This window comes from Caretta caretta, chromosome 18 (genome assembly GCF_965140235.1).
Source record: "Caretta caretta isolate rCarCar2 chromosome 18, rCarCar1.hap1, whole genome shotgun sequence".
Taxonomy (NCBI): domain Eukaryota; kingdom Metazoa; phylum Chordata; order Testudines; family Cheloniidae; genus Caretta; species Caretta caretta.
In genome coordinates, this window is record NC_134223.1 from 18,020,416 (window position 1) to 18,039,596 (window position 19,181).

Consider the following 19,181-nt stretch of genomic DNA (forward strand, 5'->3'; position numbering starts at 1 on the left):
CATTAATACTAACTACAGTGACATTTTGTGTTTTATTTTTTTTGCTGCTGAGTCAAACTATTTCTCATCAAGGAACTGAGTGAAAAGGGATGATATAAGACAGTCATTTATCTTTAGAATCTAAGCTTTTCCATGTACTAGTACATTGTCTTCACTGATCTAGTGGCTTGCACTATTGCATCGTTTGATATTGACATCCAAGTACTTATAGTACAGTACTATTCACCCAGAAAACTAATTTATTTTCCTGTTTCTGAAGAATTTGATACTATACCATAGTTATCTGTGCCAATATTACTTTGAAAGAGCAAAGTCCTACTGTTTCCCTTTAAAAATGCTGATCATACATTGATCAGTGGATTTCTAACAGAGATTATGCTAACAGGACAATATTTAATTGCTACTTTTCTCTGGGGCTCTGTATTCAACTGATGGTATGATGATTTGCCCAGGAAGAAAAAGATGTATTTCAGTGAGTGTGTTTTTCCTTGTTAAAATCCGTAGTGTTTTTTTTGAATGCCTCCTTCATTTGTATTTTACAGTATTTTTTGCCATTTTTGTAAATAGTCTTCCCCTTTTAATACTATTTTTAAAATCTGTTTTTTTATCACAAGAAAAGGCTATAAATACCTAAAGGTGTATTAAAATACAAAAAGGCTTGGTCAATAAAAACTATTACCATTCACTCCTGGGGGAATTCTGGGCTATTGCACACGCACACACAGAATTCATGTGCAGGGAGGAGCTGGCTGAGTGGGGGTGCAGGGACACATGGGGAAGGAGGGGTGACTGAGGGGGGGTGCAGGGATATATGGGGACAGGCAGATGAGCCCAAATGCATGAGAGGCTAGGGCTCAGCCATGATCTGCTTGGACGAGGCTCTCTAACAATCCCCCTCCACCTGAAAGAGAAAACTGTTCCATACTTCTTCCACCCACACCCAACAACCCTCCAAGTTCACATCCGGGTTCCTTCCAGCAATTGCTTCCCTTTCCCTCAGCTCCTCCATTACCCCTGACTCCCCAAAGCCTTTGCACCGCTTCTGAGAGGTGCGGGAAATACATTTCCATATTGTAGTTTAAATGAATTATTACTAGGGTTCTGTGTCTGTCGTGAAGGTCATGGAAGTAACGGATGTGCAATTTTCCCCAACCTCCGTGATTCCTGCAGTGCCCAGTGTTGCTGACCCCGGGGCCACCCAAGCAGCTGGCTCTGGGGTCAGCTGCTCAGGTGGTCCCAGGGATAGACACACCGGCTGCTGCCGTAGCGGCTCTGCAGCCAGTCGCTGGGATGGCCCTGGCCCTAGTGTGATTATATTATGTTTTATGACAAATAAAATGTACTGAATTTTGCAGAATTTTTAATTTTTTGATGCAGGGTTCCCCCAGGAGTATACCATTGTACTATGAAATCTGAGGTAAATGGTAGAGAGATTAATGCCATGGGTAGCATATTTATAAAAGAAAAGGATATGCATCCTTCTAAGAGTTACAGTAAATACATACATATTGTGAACACAGGATCCCTAGAGAATAGTGGGCATCAGCAGTTTCTGAAAGAGGTTAGAATAGTAGGACATGAGCTCTTCTCGTCTAAAACTTTTAGACATTTTTACACCATTGTTTGTAAAAGTGAGGGTTTTTGACAACCTTTTTAAAGTGAGAGAGATTGGCAAACTGTCTAAACCTGTTACAGCAAATTGCTTATTGCATAGTTCACTACTATGGCTTCCCACAAGACCAGCTAATAATTTCTTCACTGTAATCTGTACATTTTCTTATACCCAATAGAACAGAAGGTGACTTCTCATAGGACTTTCAAACTGGCTATCAGAAACCTTAAAGTTACAGATGATTAGATTAGTGTTCCTCTTTTTTATTAGCTCAGGCTCTCAGAAGCAGTGCTTTTTGGATTTGTTCTTACAGAACGATCATTTTAAATTACTTGGGTGACAAATCCTGGCCAAACCAACCCTCTGCTAGTATGTAAAACTACTTAGGCATTGGCAACAATGCAGTCTTGCTGTAAAGAGCAGAATGCTGGGAACAAGGGTTTCTATATTCTTGTCAGGGCTGGCTCCAGGCACCAGCTTTCCAAGCAGGTGCTTGGGGCAGCAGTCTGTGTCCCGCGATGGCTTTTGGGCAGCAGCTCCGCCACTCTTCCAGGCACGGCGGCAATTCAGCAGCGACTGCTTGGGGTGGCAAAATTGGTAGAGCTGCCCCTGATTCTTGTGGTCAAGAGAGCTATATTCTATGTGGGGCTCAATCCATCTTTACATGGAGGGCATGAGTTAAAACATGAGGATCTGAAGGCTTAACACCCCTGCATCTATATCCCTCATTATATAAGGCAGTGCATCTGCAGTTGAGCCTGCTGCAGCCCTGAGGCTCTAGTAGTAGTAGATAAGCTGCTTAGCTGGCATTCTACAAACCTGGAGGAGTGTTCCTTACCATTATCCCTGTGGAACATCCCATCATACTGACAGTTTACTCTAATCCTAACTCTCCTAGAAATTAGAAGCTAATTTTCTTTAACATTTTTGTCCAAGTTGGTAGGTAAACTATTTCATTTTGATATTTGTAGAAGATATTGTCATTGCACAGAAGCATAGGTTATAGGTAAAGCACATCCTATCTAGTCCCTGTTAAAATCTTTTTTGTATTCTGATGTTTTCTGTCACTGTTTTCTCAGGTTAGCACAGTTGTAGCATTTGCTAATTCTCACATGTCATTATTTCTTGTATGCCATCACACGAGTGATTTTGGATCACATGTGATCTGTCATGGTGCACCACGGTGAAGAACTGGAATATTAATTAGTGCTATAACAAGATAAAAAAAATCTCATAATTACTGCAATAAGGCTTCTTATACTTCTTTCTCTTAATTCAAACAGTGGTTTTAATTTTCTTTCCTAAATTGCTAGAAAAATATAATTAATCTTTTGGTATGTTAGTCAAACTAAGACTCAATCAAACACGACTCCTCAGATTTCTTTCACATTTCATGTACGTGCTATTGGTGTTTAAAGAAATCAGGAGCTCACAAAGGAGTTATTCAGTAGTCCTCATTCATGTTGCGGTCTTTCAGTTTATACCTTCAGATAACTCAGCTGTGACAATATCATTTAGAACAAAATTGCTTGTATATTTCTTTTGTTTTCAAAGGTTAATGCCAGAGGTTTTAAATTTAGTTTTGTCAAAACATTTTTTTAATTCATTGTAGACTTCCTAAACTAAGCACTAAAAAGTTAATAGGCTTTGCAAACTCTATAAACGTATTCTTTTAGATTCTGATTACTATAGATTCTAGGAACATGTAGGGTTTATTTTTTGCCAACACAGATATAGTAAAATCTGAGCTGTTCTAAACTTACTGTGTCATTCAGGGTTTTTAGCTTCAGACAGTATGAAGAAAACCTGTTCATATTTCCTGCATGTTAGAAAAATGAACAGCACTGAGATTTTTTTTACTGTTTGTATTTACAGTAGCACACAGAGGCCTTTGTGAATATGGGGTGTCCATTGTGTCAGTTGCTATACAGATACAGAATAAAAAACTGTTAAATGCATAAACGTAGAACCCCAGAAAGAGGCTTGGGGTTTCGTTCCCTGCTTAATGCAACCCACTTTTATTAGTTGCCTGAAGGTTGTATTAAAGATGAAGTGTCAGTGTTAACTTGAATATTGCAGATATTGATAGTTTGTGTCACAACTTCGTTTATTTAAACATAGTTTTTAAATGCGTTTTCTCAGACACTGTATGCTTTTAGGACTCTAGGTTACCATAGAAACTGTTAGTTAAAATTCCTTGAGAGTATCCTAATAGACATTCATATGAAAGCTCGCTTCTTATTTCAAGGCCCTCAACGTTAAATATAGTATGTCAATTTTTGAATGGTCAAAAAACCCTGGGCTACAGAATTGCATTATTTCTTTGTTTGAAGAGAGAAAGGAGGCCCTGTCTGTACGTTGCTCAGACAGGATTCCTTCTTTCCAAAAAGGAGTTGAAGAGAGTAAAATCCTCCATTCTGGTACAAGCATAAGACCTAATAGCACTGGAGATGGGTAATATGTTCCAGGACGAGCATAAAGAGGAACAAGAACTGTTAGATAAAATAATTTAAAACTTCAAAGATCTATGTCTGGCATAGACATTGGATACTATGTTCTTAGTCTAATTTATAGACAGACATGGAGAATCTTAAGGCTAATTTGACAGAGACAAAGTGCAGCTTATCTGAATTTATTAATATAATTCACAGAGCAGCATCATTTTCAGAAACCCAGAAAACAGCTGTTACATTGGCTACTCTTCTACAAGACACTGGTTTACTTTCTGCGTGTCTGTCCCCTACACCCAAATATGCTAAATTTCTTGTTAAGGTTATATGCCTGGGCTCTCACTCAGAATCTTCACCATCGTATGGATTTGGTTATTAAGAAAACAAAAGGAAACCTACCTGATTTTTTTTCTGTCAACAACCCTTTCCCTTAAAATCAAGAAAACTTGTCTAAATCAATTAAAATTAATGGAACCATACCAAGTTACTGAAGCTAAGCATCTGGCCACAAGTTTTAAATACTTAATGATCCCCATCTAGTTCAAAGGCATCTATCTCCACTATTGAGCCCAACTTGATCCTAAATATGTTTGCTTGAGCTGCTAACCCTCTCTCTGGTTTTCTGTTTGATATTTACTTACCAGTACTGCTGCAAGTGATTTATCTTTTCTAGACTGAAAAATTGTATAGAAGTGTAAACATTTATAATGAAAGAATATTACTTGCAATAATAAAATCTGACACCCAGGACATGTTCTTTTCATTCATTAATATCACCTATTCAAGATATGTACAACATACAACAATACTGTACTGATGCTAATCTATGGCTCAAAAACACACAGATGAACACTACAGTCAGCTGGTTAAAATATATTGCAGTGTTTAAAATTCAACTTGCCCTGTGGTTTTTCATCATTTTTGTTGAGGTTCTGAATCATTGGAACTGATACCAAGCTCTGAACTGAGTGGGAACTCTAATGAGCGTTTAAATGTGTAGCTTTTATTTATTACATGTTTATTCAATAGATTTTCTCTTTGAAAATAAAGATGAATGCTGTCAGAATTAATACATTCACAGATGCTGCAGTTTCAACCTGAAACTGAGAATGAGAATACTTGTCTAAAAAAAATTTAATTGCCTGCAATCAAACTGTACATCTTTCAAAAACAAAAGCAGCATCAGATACACGCCCCCCCCACCAAAAAAAGATCGGTGCCCAAGGACAGTCTTTTTAAGAGCTACAGATTAAGCTATTGTATTAGCAGACTCTAATCATATTAATGGCTTTAAGGGTTGGTTTCTATTAGGGTGGTACAACAAGGATGCAAGGTTTCCACCAAAGATTATCTGGATAATCAGTAGGGTGGTTATATACAGTTCGGCTTTTTCAGAACATGTCATTAGTCACATTCCACTTAAATTTCCTGCTCTTTTAATATACTAGTATATTCATAGGCCCAAGCATTTTTCCTTGCTTTCCATGTTTTGAGAAGACATACTTCACATGTTTTTCAACATTCAGAATGACTTGATTTGTTTAATGTAAATTATTTACTAACTTTTTTCTTGTAGGGAATTGGACAGGTGTCCTGGCCACTTCTAATACTGACTACATAGGTCAGTCTACATTCAATACTCAAAAATAAACAATTGACTGTCAGAAATGGTTTAGGTGGTATTACCTTGGCATTTTACCTAAAAGCTCATGGTTAGTATTTTATTTTTTTTGCTGTTGGTGCCTAGAAAACGTGGTGCCATAAAATACAGACCCAAAATGTCACATAGCACACATCAGCTTGGTTATTTTGCCATGATGTTCGATTCCCTCCTCACCCCATCCTTGATCTAGATTTTGTCTGAGATTGTAAAGTCTTTCTGGCAGGGACCTGTTGTCTTACACACTTTTGGGTACTATATAAATAAGTCTGGTTTACTGTTGCAAGAGTCTGTGCCCAAGCATATACCTAGTGGCTGCCCTCTCTATACATTGCTCACACAAGATTGTTTCTTTCCAAAGAGGAATTGGAGAGGGTAAAATCCTCCATACTGGTACATGCAGAAGACCCAACAGCACTGGAGTTGTGTAATATCTTCCAAGAGGAGCATAAAGAAGGAGAACTGGTAGATAAAATAATTAAAACGTCAAAGATTTATTTTTATCCCATTGATAATGTCACTGGGGGAAAAGTACATTTTATGTAAAAGATATCAGCTGCCATGGAGAGCTTCTGACTATTAGATTATAGACAGATGTAACAAAGCATGTGAATTTGAAAAGTTAACCTATACACTGACGCACACTTATTTGTGGTGTACCTGGTATTCAGGTTAAAACAACCATGTACTCGACTTTGCAAAGAACCGTGGATCTTTGCAGGACTAGTGCAAAATTGTTTCCAAAATGTAAGTGTGAGGAAACAGTGAAAGAACTGAAGTGCATCCAATAAAAAATCATATCCGAGTATAAAGAACAGAATGCAAAGATAAACCAAGAGACCATTTTTGATTTGTTTATCGAAAATGTGGAATTAATTATAACATGATACAAAGGTACCCAATACAAGGGTTCTGGTGTCATGCGTTCAGTAAAAGCAACCATTTTGCAAACGTGTTGCTCTAAGCCCAGAGTGATTTTTATATATAAAATTTAAATAATAAATAAAATAGGAAAGACTTTGATGGACGTGCAGCCAGAGGGCAAAGCTCTTATGTTGCAGAAGCAGATTTTTGTTGGATCTCCTTTAATAAATTTGTGAAGCAAGGTTTAACAAACAGATATGGCGCTGAATGTAGTGTGATCACGGGGAAGCATAAACAAAATGATTAACTGTCCAATGTTAAAAAAGCTTTTGTTTCATGTAGTGGGCACAAAATGAGCCCTGTAGGAAAGCCACAGTGGCATGTTTGACTGAGAGAGCGCTCAGTTTAAAATAGTACAACAGAAAGTCCTATGTAGCCTTGGGTTGATAAACAGTTTGCAAACATAAATGGTCAACTCGCCTACTAAACAGAATACAAAAGACCTTCTTAAAGAACTTGATCAGGCTTTTTATGTTCTCGGGTTCATTAGGCTATAATACGTTACATTGATACGTTCCGGTGTGTTGCCACAATGCATGCACGAAGTAAAGTCCCACTGTCAATGAAATTCAAGTTGAATTTGACCTGATGGTTTATTTAGAAGTTACAGAAGAAATTCAGACACCAACTGCCTGAGTTTACAGGATGGCCATTATAATACAAACAAACAAGTAAAGGATTTGTGTACATCCAAAAGATTTGGATAAAGCTATTAAATGCTACTCTGAGAACAACAGTTGAGGAGATCAAGTATAGATTTCAAAATGCAAAATAATTTTCAGTTTTGGATGAAAACCAATGATTTTGGCAAGTCTTACATGGGACGAAAATTCAAAAGTCTACTCCTGGTAGATATGTTTGATTTTCATTCAGGATTCTACCTGAGTCAAGCATCCAACAACATATCCTGAATCTTTGAGGATCTGAATGTGGGGAAAGTAATTGCTGATCTGGGGCAAAAATGGAACGGCAACATAATGCATACTGTATTATAATGTGCTAAAGAGCCAGACAATGAACAGGAACAAGTATCAGGGCTAAATGACATTGAGACTGACTCAGATCTCAGACTCCTTTTGTTAATTAGGTCTTTTGGGGGAGAGGGAGGCTGATTTATCTTAGCAGCTAAATGGGAGGAGCCAGAGAAGAAATTGTTTTCAGGAGAGACCTTTTGAAGTTCAAGAATAGTCGTTTTTGAAAGATATCCTTTAAGAGACAGAATAATCTTCTCGTCTCTCTAAGGGATTCAGGTCTACTGACTTCCATGCTATACATCGTGTGTGTGAGTGAGAGATTAATTAGCTGGATTAGTTTTGTGAGGGTTATTTTGATATGTACTATGGAGTTTTTTTATTACGTCCAACAGCCATCAGAGTCAGTAGTTGCTAACCTCTACCTTATGATGGGAATATAAGCTTTTGTGACCAATGTCTGACCAGTGTCATTTGAATGGAACCAGAAAATAAAGACCAGTCACTTACTGGCATTCCTTATTCTTACATCATTATCCTAGAATGCAGCAAGTACATTTCCTAATTCTCCTTTGTTGGAGGCTTTCAGACCTTGTGGCTGCTTATTGGCAACTTTATGTGCCAGGACTAGTTGGTAACTCTATCTTGAGTCCTAAGCACAAGTGTCTCTATCCAGTTGGTACTGAGGCATGCAATGGTATTGGTACACAAAAAGTGACCAGAAATACCAACAGCAATAAGTTTCTTTTTCAAGTGAAAATTAGTTTGTATTGGGAAGGAGACGGGAAGGTAGGGAGTATTTAATCAGGTAAACTTCATTTTGTATTGAGTAGCAAAATAGGTACTGGTTTCTTTAAACATAAGATTTTTTTGTGAAATATGATAAAATGAAAAAAGTTTATTAAAGGATTTGCCAACCATTGAACTCATTGATGGACTAAGGAAAAAAACCTATTAAGGCTAATGTAGCTGAGGACTCATTACATTATTTTCAAAGTCAGCAGTTTCCTCCTACTCTTCATACTACTTAGCTCACTCCTATCTCTTCATTCCATGGTTTTGTTACATTTTTTGATCCATCTGGAGCAGTAGTCAAACAATAAAGAGAATGTAATGTGGCTGTGCTAGGATGCTACGCTGTCTCTCCTTTTTTTAAAATCGTAAACCAAAAGGAGGATTTAGATAATTGGAACTTTGCATTACAGTTGTTTCTCTAGAGATAAAAATTACAGAACATTCTTTACCACTGTAAAGTCTGTGAGTGCTGCTCCTCTACAAATTTCTGCCACCCCATTGTGCTATCGGAGGCTTTGGCTTCCCATCTCTGTCTTCAGCTACATGGTGTCAGGAAGGAAATGAAGCAAGAGCATCCTTTCCAGTCCTTATCTTCCCACTCTACAGTCCTTGAAAGCTATGACAGGTAGTTCTGAAATGTGACCATTGAAAAAAGTGGATAAAAGAATACTAAAAATGTGAGCCAGCCATTTTCATTTTGAGTTAATGTTTACTAAGTATTCTCGAAGATGTTACAGCCATTGTTTTTGATAGGCAGAATCTGCAGTGTGTGTCAGTTCTGTGTTATACTATTCCCCATTTTCTGACTCCATACAGACCATATTCTTAGTGACGGATTACAAAAGAAACATTCTAGCTGATGGTCAGTGCATCCCATGGTGCAATCCATGCATAAGGAAGAATTACTTAGGCACTTGCTCTAAGAAATGTTTTTGACATTGATAGTTTAGCTAGTTATTTTTAGAGTGTAATCTCCCCCTTTTGGCAAAGATTGGAAATAAATAGGTGAAGCCACTCTCGCAATGCTAAATTCTTCGGATTTTGTTGCCCGGGTCAATCCAGTTTTTGTCCTGCATGTGGTATGGAGACTGCACTGTTTTCATTGCTTAACTATCTCCAGCTTCTGGTGATGACCAAGAATCCTATGTCCGTACTGGTTTTATTAGCTCTGCCAGCTGCCGTTGATAGCAATATTTTGTGGTCAATGGTGACATGGCTGCTGTCTGTGTTGAGGATGGAGTCATTTTTTAAGTCACTGTTCTTTGCTTGCTGAGAGGTCTCACAGGGATAGCGTAGTGAAATTGACCTGCTACCCTGAGGACAGTCTCACGTGAGGTTACTGCAGGATTCTGTGCTGATGAATTTGTATGTGAGGCCAATGTCAGAGATCATAAGGTTGCTTGGGTTGTAGAGTTTTCCATATACACATGGTGCTCCGTTTTTCATCTTTGTCACATCTACCCAGTGCAGTCAACTGTCTTGTCCAGTGTCTGCTTGGATTAGAATGATCTGGCTCAGACTCAACCAAGATAAAACTATGGTTATTATGGTGAGATAGAGGAATCAAGCTGAGGAACTGGTGAAAGTGAATATTGCTATTTATTACCCAAATTCACAGCCTGTTAATCCACAGTTGCTTCTGGATGTCTGGGATAGGGCAGTTTCCGAGAGCGCTTTCTGTTAGCTAAAAGATTGAAACTCTTTAGGAAGCAGACCATCCCACCCAGCAATCCACAATTGATCTCCCACTGTCACAGGAAAGTTTGCCCAAAGATCAAGAGTAGAATATAACCTTTAAATTTCCAGTTATTTATTTTTTTGTTCAGTATTTTATTTGTTGCTTTCAGCATCGCACAACAGGAAAACATGCTCATCTTAAGGACCAATGCTATTTTTGCCTTTATTTCTTTTTTCCTTCTCCATCTCCTCTTCCTCGGTATTTTTTTTTTTCTTCCTCCTTCTCTGAACCAACTCCCGTTTCCACTAGTGCACTTCATGTCCAATCCTTTCCCCTATTTGAAAGTTAAGTGCGCAGTGAAATAGTTAAAGATTATCTTTTAAAGTGCAATTAGGCCTTTAAAGCTACCATTGGAATTAATAGTTGGCCATGAAGTTCATACCTCTGAGCCATAGTTTCAGGCACATAGCCTTGCACTGGTTACATTAAATTCGTATATGGAATATTTCCCTTGCAACAATGAAAATAGAAACTACTTTTTAATGAAAGCTTAGATTTTTGTAGATCATGAATAGCCATATGGGTACATAATCCCATCATCTAGGCTCTATCTAGACTAGCAGCTCTGGATTTGATGCCTCTCTTATATACAGAGACTTGTAGCTTCTTTGAAAGTTTTTTTCTTTCGAGCAATTAATTTTTTTTTTAAATAAATTTTAAAGGTACTGTGCTCTTTTAAGGTCCTGATCCTTAAATTTATAATGGGACTACTTGCATGGTAAATTTATACGTGTGTGCACGTATTTTCAGATTTGGAGCTAAAATTTCCAGCATGGTCAGAATCCTTCTCAATAATTCATTGTCCCCTTTTTAGAAAAGACTTGCCTTAGTTTTGTAGGACAAACTATGAGAAATCTAAAAACTGGACGTAGTACCAATGTGCACTCATTACACACACAGGAGAAAAGATCAGAAGTAGTTTTCGCTAATGCAGACTTAAATACATCTTTCTTTTGTTGGAAGATCATTTTATTTCATCTATTTTTAGTCATAACAATGGCAAATATACAACTGACGATTGTTGAAGTGAGTCAAGCTTCTAATAATATAAGCTTCATAAGTGTGTTTACATTTAGGATTTATTTCTGACTTCTCGAAAGCCAAAAAGTTTAAAGATGATGACCTGAACATCATTTTGAATTAATTTGCCAAGAATTAAACATTGACTGTCTTCCCACTTCAGAGTTCAGTACTATATCATAAGAAAACAAATTTTATAAATCCATTTCTTTAAATATAATCTGGATTTTTGTTCTGACTTTACTTTTAGAAGCAATAAAATATGTTTTCCTTTGTTAATTAAAATAATTTGCTTGAGTTTCACGGTCTTATCACTTTTATTTTTAAAAATCTACTAAACTATCTTTATTCATTACTTTTTTAAAAATAATATCCCTGGATAATGTGCCAAAGAACATTATAGTAGATCAGTTGGTAAGTAACTCAAGTTTACAGGGTTTCAAGATACTTGAGTTAGGGATCTAGCCACACAGAAATCTTCTGAGGATAGCTGGATAGCAGGTTAGGGAATCAGAATCTGGTGCTGTTCACCGCTAGGGCTAAGCAAAATTGTTTCACTTAACAGAATACAGTTTGGCGGTGACCAAAACTGTTCATGAATTCAGGAGGAACTCAGCAAATAGTTTCAGCCAAATAAAAAATTAGTTGATTTTTCTTGAAAAAGTCAAAATGGTTTGTTTCAGATTTTTCTAAACAAACCATTTCAACATTTCTTTCAAATTGACTTTTTGTTTCAAATCAACTCAAACATTTTTTTTTAAATTTTTGTTTCCGTGAGGGTTAGTTTTGGTTTGAAATGAATCTAAACTGTTTCTGGATGTATTTATTTTTTGTTTCATCATCACCAAATTGGGAAAAAAATCAATTATTTGCTGAACCCTAGTTGTTACCAATTGTCAGGCTGGTTTGGTTAGGAGATTGCCCTTACAACCAGCATATTAGACTCCTAGTGGAAAGTGTTAGCCCCTTTGCATGAGGATGCTGTGAAGCAGGAGAGAGGAAATCAGATTGAAAAACAGGACACACAAGCTTTATTAATGTTTTAATACTGTGTAATATATGCCATTATCATCAGCTAACACATTCTTTACATGTTTACCCATTAAGGTGACCGTTAAATAAGTAGCATGAGGTTTATAGAGAAACACTGTTTCTTTAACTGTATCTATCCATCTCACCTGAGCTTGAAACAGCAAGCAGCCAAGGAACTGTAACAAGATTATAATCATGTGAGAAAAAGAGAGAGGGATAGATAAAAGGGAGAGGCAGTGGCGAAAGCACGTCCTCCAGAAGCTGTCATTTAAGGCTTCTTAAATAAATAAATAAAAATCCTGATTTTTGTCAGTAGGGATTTTAGCTGTGCGTTAGTGTTTAGAAAAGCAAGAATGTTTTAAGTCACAACTTGCGTGACGTGGTGTATCTGGTATTGCTATGTTACTATGCTGCTGCTTTACACCTTTTTAATTTCCTTCTTAGAATCAATCTATCGACGTGGAGCAAGAAGATGGAGGAAGCTCTACCGAGTGAATGGGCATCTGTTTCAAGCCAAACGCTTTAACAGAGTGAGTACTGTTGCTAAAAATGCCATTTTTTGGGTAATGCTCTGCAGTCATTGTTTTTTCAGTGTTTGCTTTTCCTGTATTTGGAACATTTGGGAAAGAAAAGGAAAAGTGAGATGCTTGTTTATGTGAATTCAGTATGCAATATTATTCACTGCACAACAACCAGAAAAAGTCAGAAGTTTTTGAATTATTTAGAGTCTGGGATGAGGTCAGTAGTACATAATTAATGGAAATGTTTTCTTTTTAATGCTCTGACAAGCTTTTTTTTTAAAGATATTTTAGATCAGATTCTTTCCCTCTCTTATGGTTCTGATTTTCTATAAGCACAGTTATTGTCCTCAATATTCCTTGCCTTTCATTGTCTATATAAATGATGTTTATTTAATCTCTTAATATCCTGACTAAACATGCTTGGAACCTGAACTAGTATATAATGTAATTGGTGGGGGAGGAGAGGGGAATTCTGGTATATATATTTAAGCTGCAAGTCAGTATATATGCCAAGATACAACAACGTAAAGGATCTGACTTAGTCCATAAAAGCAAGAGAACGTAGCTTTAAGGCTGAGACTCCTCCTTCCTTAACCTAGCCCATTGTGCCAGAATTTTGCAGCACATGTAAGGTACACATCTTGGAATTTCATAAAAGCCTAAGTGCAAAGAGGTGGGTTAATTTTTAGATCCAACAATGATATTGTACGGCAGTAAAAGGAATCAAATCTTTGCTATTGTTTGGATAGAGTTTTTTGTTTCTAATGCTCTAGAAAAAAAATGCCATTTGACATGTGTTACAGAGATCTAAGACTCGTTAAGGTTAAGTATTCCATCTGTGGACCATTAAAATTTAAATGAGATATACCTAATGCACCTTTTCACCGCATACTAAACAAGTATAGTGACTAAAGTATTGTTTTTGATGCACATTATGGAATGTGTTTTGCCTTTTTTTGTGTATTCTACTTACATGGTCAAAAAATATGCCATTGGACAACATACATTTTAATTAGAAATCTATAGTAATTAGTAAAATGTTTATGAAAATTAGGCCTGTAGTTAGTGAGGTTTCAAAAGCACAGATATACATTAACAGAGTCATTTTATTTTTGTTGACAATCCCTAATGGGCCTGGTTTACACTGAACTTCAGTGTAGAGAATCAATGCATTTCAGAGCTACAGCACCATAAGAATACAACTGAAGCTAGTAATAAAGGCAGCAAACAGTATACCATAGACGACAAAAATTTGTGTGTGTGTATATATTTATATATATATATATATATATGCAAATTAAATATCTACCTTCAGCCCTGAATGAGTTTTTATAGTCAATTCTGTAAACTTCTGAATTCATTAAAAAAATCACTTTATAATACACCTATAATAAGACGAACACTGTAGTCCACTTAATTTCTTGTCTTTGTATTTTAATTCTTTTCTTTTAAAAATACTGCACGAATGAAGGGTATATCATGTGAAAGGAGGTGGAAGGGCTTGCGTGTACAACTCTGTTAATGTTATATTCAACAGCACTGTAGATTGTACTTGTTAATTTACTTATGAACACTCATAACTCTGACACATACTTCTCAAAAATAGCAATTTGAAATGGGCACTTGTAAATCCTGAATTTTAACCTCCTTGATTATTAGCATAATGTTAAAAAAAATATATTCTGTACTATATATATATTTAAGTGGGCTTATAACACTGTATACAGCTCAGTTGCAGTCTTAAAGTGCCCTCAATTATATAACCTTTTCTCTTTCACTGTGAACCTCAAGTGCACTTGAATAGGAACGGAATAAAAGAGTTATTAGATTAATTTAGATGTTCACAAGCCTTTGTGCCCACACACAACAGTGACCGCTCCTAAGATTATAAGTATATGTAATTAACAACTAACCCTCAGTTCCTGTTTCTTGATCTGCAGTGCCTCGCTCAAGGATGTCAGTCACTAAGTTGTCATTTTTGCAGTCTGACATTTTCTTTAACGTCTTATTATTGGAGGCCTTTTGTAGTTAGTCATTTTGTAAGCTATTTAGCCTGACCCCAGTATGACTCTCCATTATTTTTAGTTTGTGACAAAATAAATAGAAATTCATGTCAAATTATTTGTGTTGTGTCAGAAGAAGCCCAGAAGGTCTGAATTCAAATTGTTCTTCAACATTTACATAAAATGTCCAGTAGATCTGCTCTCTTTTTGCCATTGGTACTTGGAGTCTAAGCATGTGGACTCCTCTGGCCCCTTCTGAAACCCAGGGCTTTGGATGAGAGAACTATGGGGCTTTCCTTCCTAGATTTATGGCTGGAACCTTGGATCTCTTCTCCATTATGTCTGCAAGAAACTAGCCAGTTAAAGATAGAAAGGTGCAGCGGGTATAGTCAATATTTTTAAAAAAGGAAAAAGTTAACTATTCCTTTCCCATACTCTTTATTTGTTGCTTGTGATCTTAGGCCCCATTCTTCACTGGTGCAGAACTACAAATCCTTATAGATAGTGCAGACGGGCTTAAGAAAGATCATTCACTCTGCGACTACTACTAGTAAGGATTCAAAGTGACTTAACCATTTTGTGACGGGCACGGTGTTCCTGTAAGCGATTGATTCCACAGAAGAGGATCTGAAAGCCAAACTGTAGCTTACAGGTTTGCTAGACAAGATAGACTTTCACTGTCTTCGGGCTTGGAACAGTTACATCACAGCCTTCAGAGTTTGGCATAAGCCTGAAGTGGGGGAGGAGTGCAAGACTGCATGTGCAGCTTTCAAGAATACAGTGAATCATGGGAAGACCAAGAGTAATGGGAAGGGTCTGGGACTGTTACAGTGGCTGCCGGCGCCAGCCTGTAGGTTGGGAGTAGAGAACATTCTTGAGCTGTCAAAAGGTGCTGTGGATAAGGGAGAAAATTGAGACTGGAATGATTAAATGATCAGCATTTGAGAATCTAAGTTAGGTTGGTTTCAGAGTCAGCTTGTTGGGCAAAATGGCTAAAATGCATGCTGTTTGCATACATGGCGCTGATTAAAGAAAACTTACAATTAATCACAAGTGGGAAGTATTCAGCTTCTTAATGTGACAGTTACTTTTGTGTATAAGAAATAATAAGGAACCTAGCTAAAGTGGTAATGGATGTACACTTGGGGGTTAAAAAAGGTAATTTCATCGTATTTCGGTGCATGTGTTAAGTGACACCTTACTTTTAATTCATCGTTTAATGGGTTTCCCCCCAACCAGTGGATGACATTTTTAATATGAGCTTTTTGATTATGTATTTTGATTACCCAAACAATCCTGCTGACATGCACTGCTACCAATGTTAGTGTGTAGGTATGGTAAGGTGGACTGTAAGGACGTTATAATTCCCCTTTATTAGAAATACTTGTAATCAATTACTGTGATGTTCTCAGAGTTTTTTCTTTTTCAAATAACAATGTGGTTCAAATTCCTGTCAGTTTTTTGTCTGTGTGCCACCTAGCAACACTTGAAGTTCAAAATAAATATAGCAGATAGGGAAAATGTGCAAATGTTACAGTGAATCTGTATTACAATCTAGCCAGCTCTAATCCTTTGCCCATGCTACATTTGGTTAATATGGGCAGTCAACTTTATCTACATTTTGAACAAGATCTTAACACACTCAGACCTGAGAGAGGAAACTGAAAAAAGCAGTCTCTCTTGAATTCTATTCTTTATTATTGATTGTTTTTGAATAAAAGCTGTCTCTCACAAACCAGTTTCTCCTTCTGTTTGAATCTGAAGTTGTCATAGTCCTGTATTTGTTGTATGGGTTTTTAGGGTTTTTTGCAAGAGGAATAGTTAGTTGTCACAAATTCAGTATTGTGAGTTTAGATCACTGAGAGAATGAGCTATGAAGATGTTGGTTTAAACGTGTGTGTGAGAGAGAGAGAGCAAAATTGGCGAGGGAAATTTAAGAAAGGAAAACAAGCTACAAATATTACAATAAAATGAATTACTACATATAAAATAAATGTGTTCTCAGTGTGAAAGTGTTAGGCCTTTGTTTTTCCTAAAAATTCTTATCATGGCTACCAGTGTAGTCCGAATATGAGCTGCTACTGTCCTTTACATATTCTGACCTGGATTAGACTCAGATCCTGTAACACTTAGGCATCTGCTGAACTTTACATGCATGTGTAGTGCAATTGCAGCTGATGGGACTTGATCACGTGCATAATAAGCTGCGTGTAAGTATTTACAGGATCTAGGCCACATATGGCCCAGGACTTAAAACACACCCAGTGGCAACCTTGAAACCTGTGCACACTAGCGCTTCCATAGAGGCTAAGAATGGTACAAAATTTTGGCCCAGAAAACCTTGTATGTATTTCTATCTCTGTCTCTATCTGCTGTCTGTCTCCTAATGTATGCACAGACTAAATGTACACCTCCAGTTTTATAATAGCACATTTATGCACAACTTAATTTGATATATAATTAAATGATCAATTAGAAATTATGAAAATGAAATGCATGCGTCAATTACAACTTCTTAATCGGGTATTTTCAAATGTGGCAAAGCTATCTGGCCTCAAATAGAGCTAATTGTAATGTTGAAAAAATTGTAAAGATGGGGGAAAAAACCTGTTTAAATCATGTTTGTTTGTTTTTTTAAAAAAGTAGTTTAATTACTTGTCATGCTTGCATAGCTCAGACAGTTTAAATGATTTTATTCAAAATCCTTTGGACAGAGACTAACCATAAAAAATTTTAGGCCAAAAGGAAATGTGGAAACTGGATTTTTTTAAATGGAATGGCTATTTCAAGTTATTGTACATTTATTGTGGCTGTGGGCAGTTTTGGGGACATGTCTGAAAAATATTACAGGACCTTTTTTCAGAACTGAAAATCTTCTACTATTTCACATCTCTCCAACATCTTGGCCTCTAAATCTGAAACATTTCAAGAAAAAATCAGTGGTGGGAGACTAACACATGAAAATTTTTAAGAAAAATGAATTTTAAAGGAGGAAAGTAAAGGTGGTGAGAGATCAAAATTGGAAAGAATGATCTGTACCCGAGTTAATTTGTATGGAGACCAAGGTTGTAATTCTGGCAATAAAACATATCACACCACTATATCTCATAATAATATGAATATAGGTTACCATTGAAAGAGACTGTTTCTAAGAATCTGGAGAACCAGGTATTGGAACACAATACAGGTATCTTATCTTATGTTAATGAGTCATATTAAACAGTGGAACAATATGGATATAAAATAACTTGATTTGACACATACATCAAGTTGTGACAGGAAATAGTGACTCTTGTTAAAAACTGCAGAAGCAAATGGCAATTGGTATTGGGCCAAGAGGCAAAATAAAAAGCAACAGAACAAAATGAAAATTGAAACCTTCTTGGTTTAGCTTCTATCTGTGAATATACGGGTGGTACATTTAGAGTATCCTTTTCTGAGAGGCATTCTAATCATTGCAGGAAAACAGGCATAAACTCCTATTTTTCAATAAATAGACAATTCAGAGATGTTTCTCTTGTAGGGTAGTGACCCAGTCCTGCTAACCCTTGGTGCAGATAGTCCCCTTGGCATAAAATCTGTAGACTTGAAACCAGGTTAGGATGATCTCTAAATGAAACCTACATTGCCATTAATGAACTCCTTCTCATTAATGGTACATATATTATGTCCCAGAGATGTGATACATTGCTGCAAATTGGGAATGCTCAACATTCAAGGGTTTTGAGGAGAATTTTTGCTTTGTTTCGGGGTTTGTTTTTGCTTTGTTTCGGGGTTCTGGGGTTTGGTTTTTTGCATTTAATTAAACTATATCCTAAGTCCCTTCTCAGTGGCTTGCAGGAAAAACCCCACAGAATCATAGGACTGGAAGGGGGACCTGAAGAAGTCTTCTAGTCCAGTCCCCTGCAGTCAAGGCAGGACAGAGTATTCTCTAGACCATGCCTGACAAATAGTAGTTCTTCTGCTCTTCTACTCCACGCTGATTAGGCCTCAACTAGAGTATTGTGTCCAGTTCTGAGTGCCACATTTCAGAAAGGATGTGGACATACTGGAGAAAGTCCAGAGAAGAGCAACAAAAATGATAAAAGGTCTAGAAAACATGTTAGTTATGTACCTTGGATACTACAAGGTGTCTATTGTTTAAACTGCTTGCGTTAGAAAATATTTCATCGCAAGATACTTGTTGGAAGCCTATATTTCAACACACGCTCCGCTATCAAAAGTCCTTCTTTTCCATGGGTCCAGATGATGAAGATGTCATCAATATAGCATAAGTAGAGTAGGGGCGTTAAGGGACGAGAGCTGAGGAAGCATTGTTCTAAATGAGCCATAAAAATGTTGGCATACTGTGGGGCCATGCGGGTACCCATAGCAGTGCCGCTGATCTGAAGGTATACATTGTCCCCAAATGTAAAATAGTTATGGGTAAGGACAAAGTCACAAAGTTCAGCCACC

General features: G+C 36.9%; 1 protein-coding gene across 6 annotated transcripts in view; it reads left to right on the forward strand.

Moving 5' to 3' along the window:
- The window catches only part of PRKCZ (protein kinase C zeta), a 159,719-nt gene that overhangs the window by 83,607 nt on the left and 56,931 nt on the right, over positions 1-19,181 (forward strand). For all 6 annotated transcript variants that reach the window (XM_048824677.2, XM_048824680.2, XM_048824678.2 and 3 more), the window contains one exon: positions 12,647-12,732. In XM_048824677.2, coding sequence (XP_048680634.1) covers positions 12,647-12,732 — 86 coding nt within the window. The remainder of the gene's footprint in view (positions 1-12,646; positions 12,733-19,181) is intronic.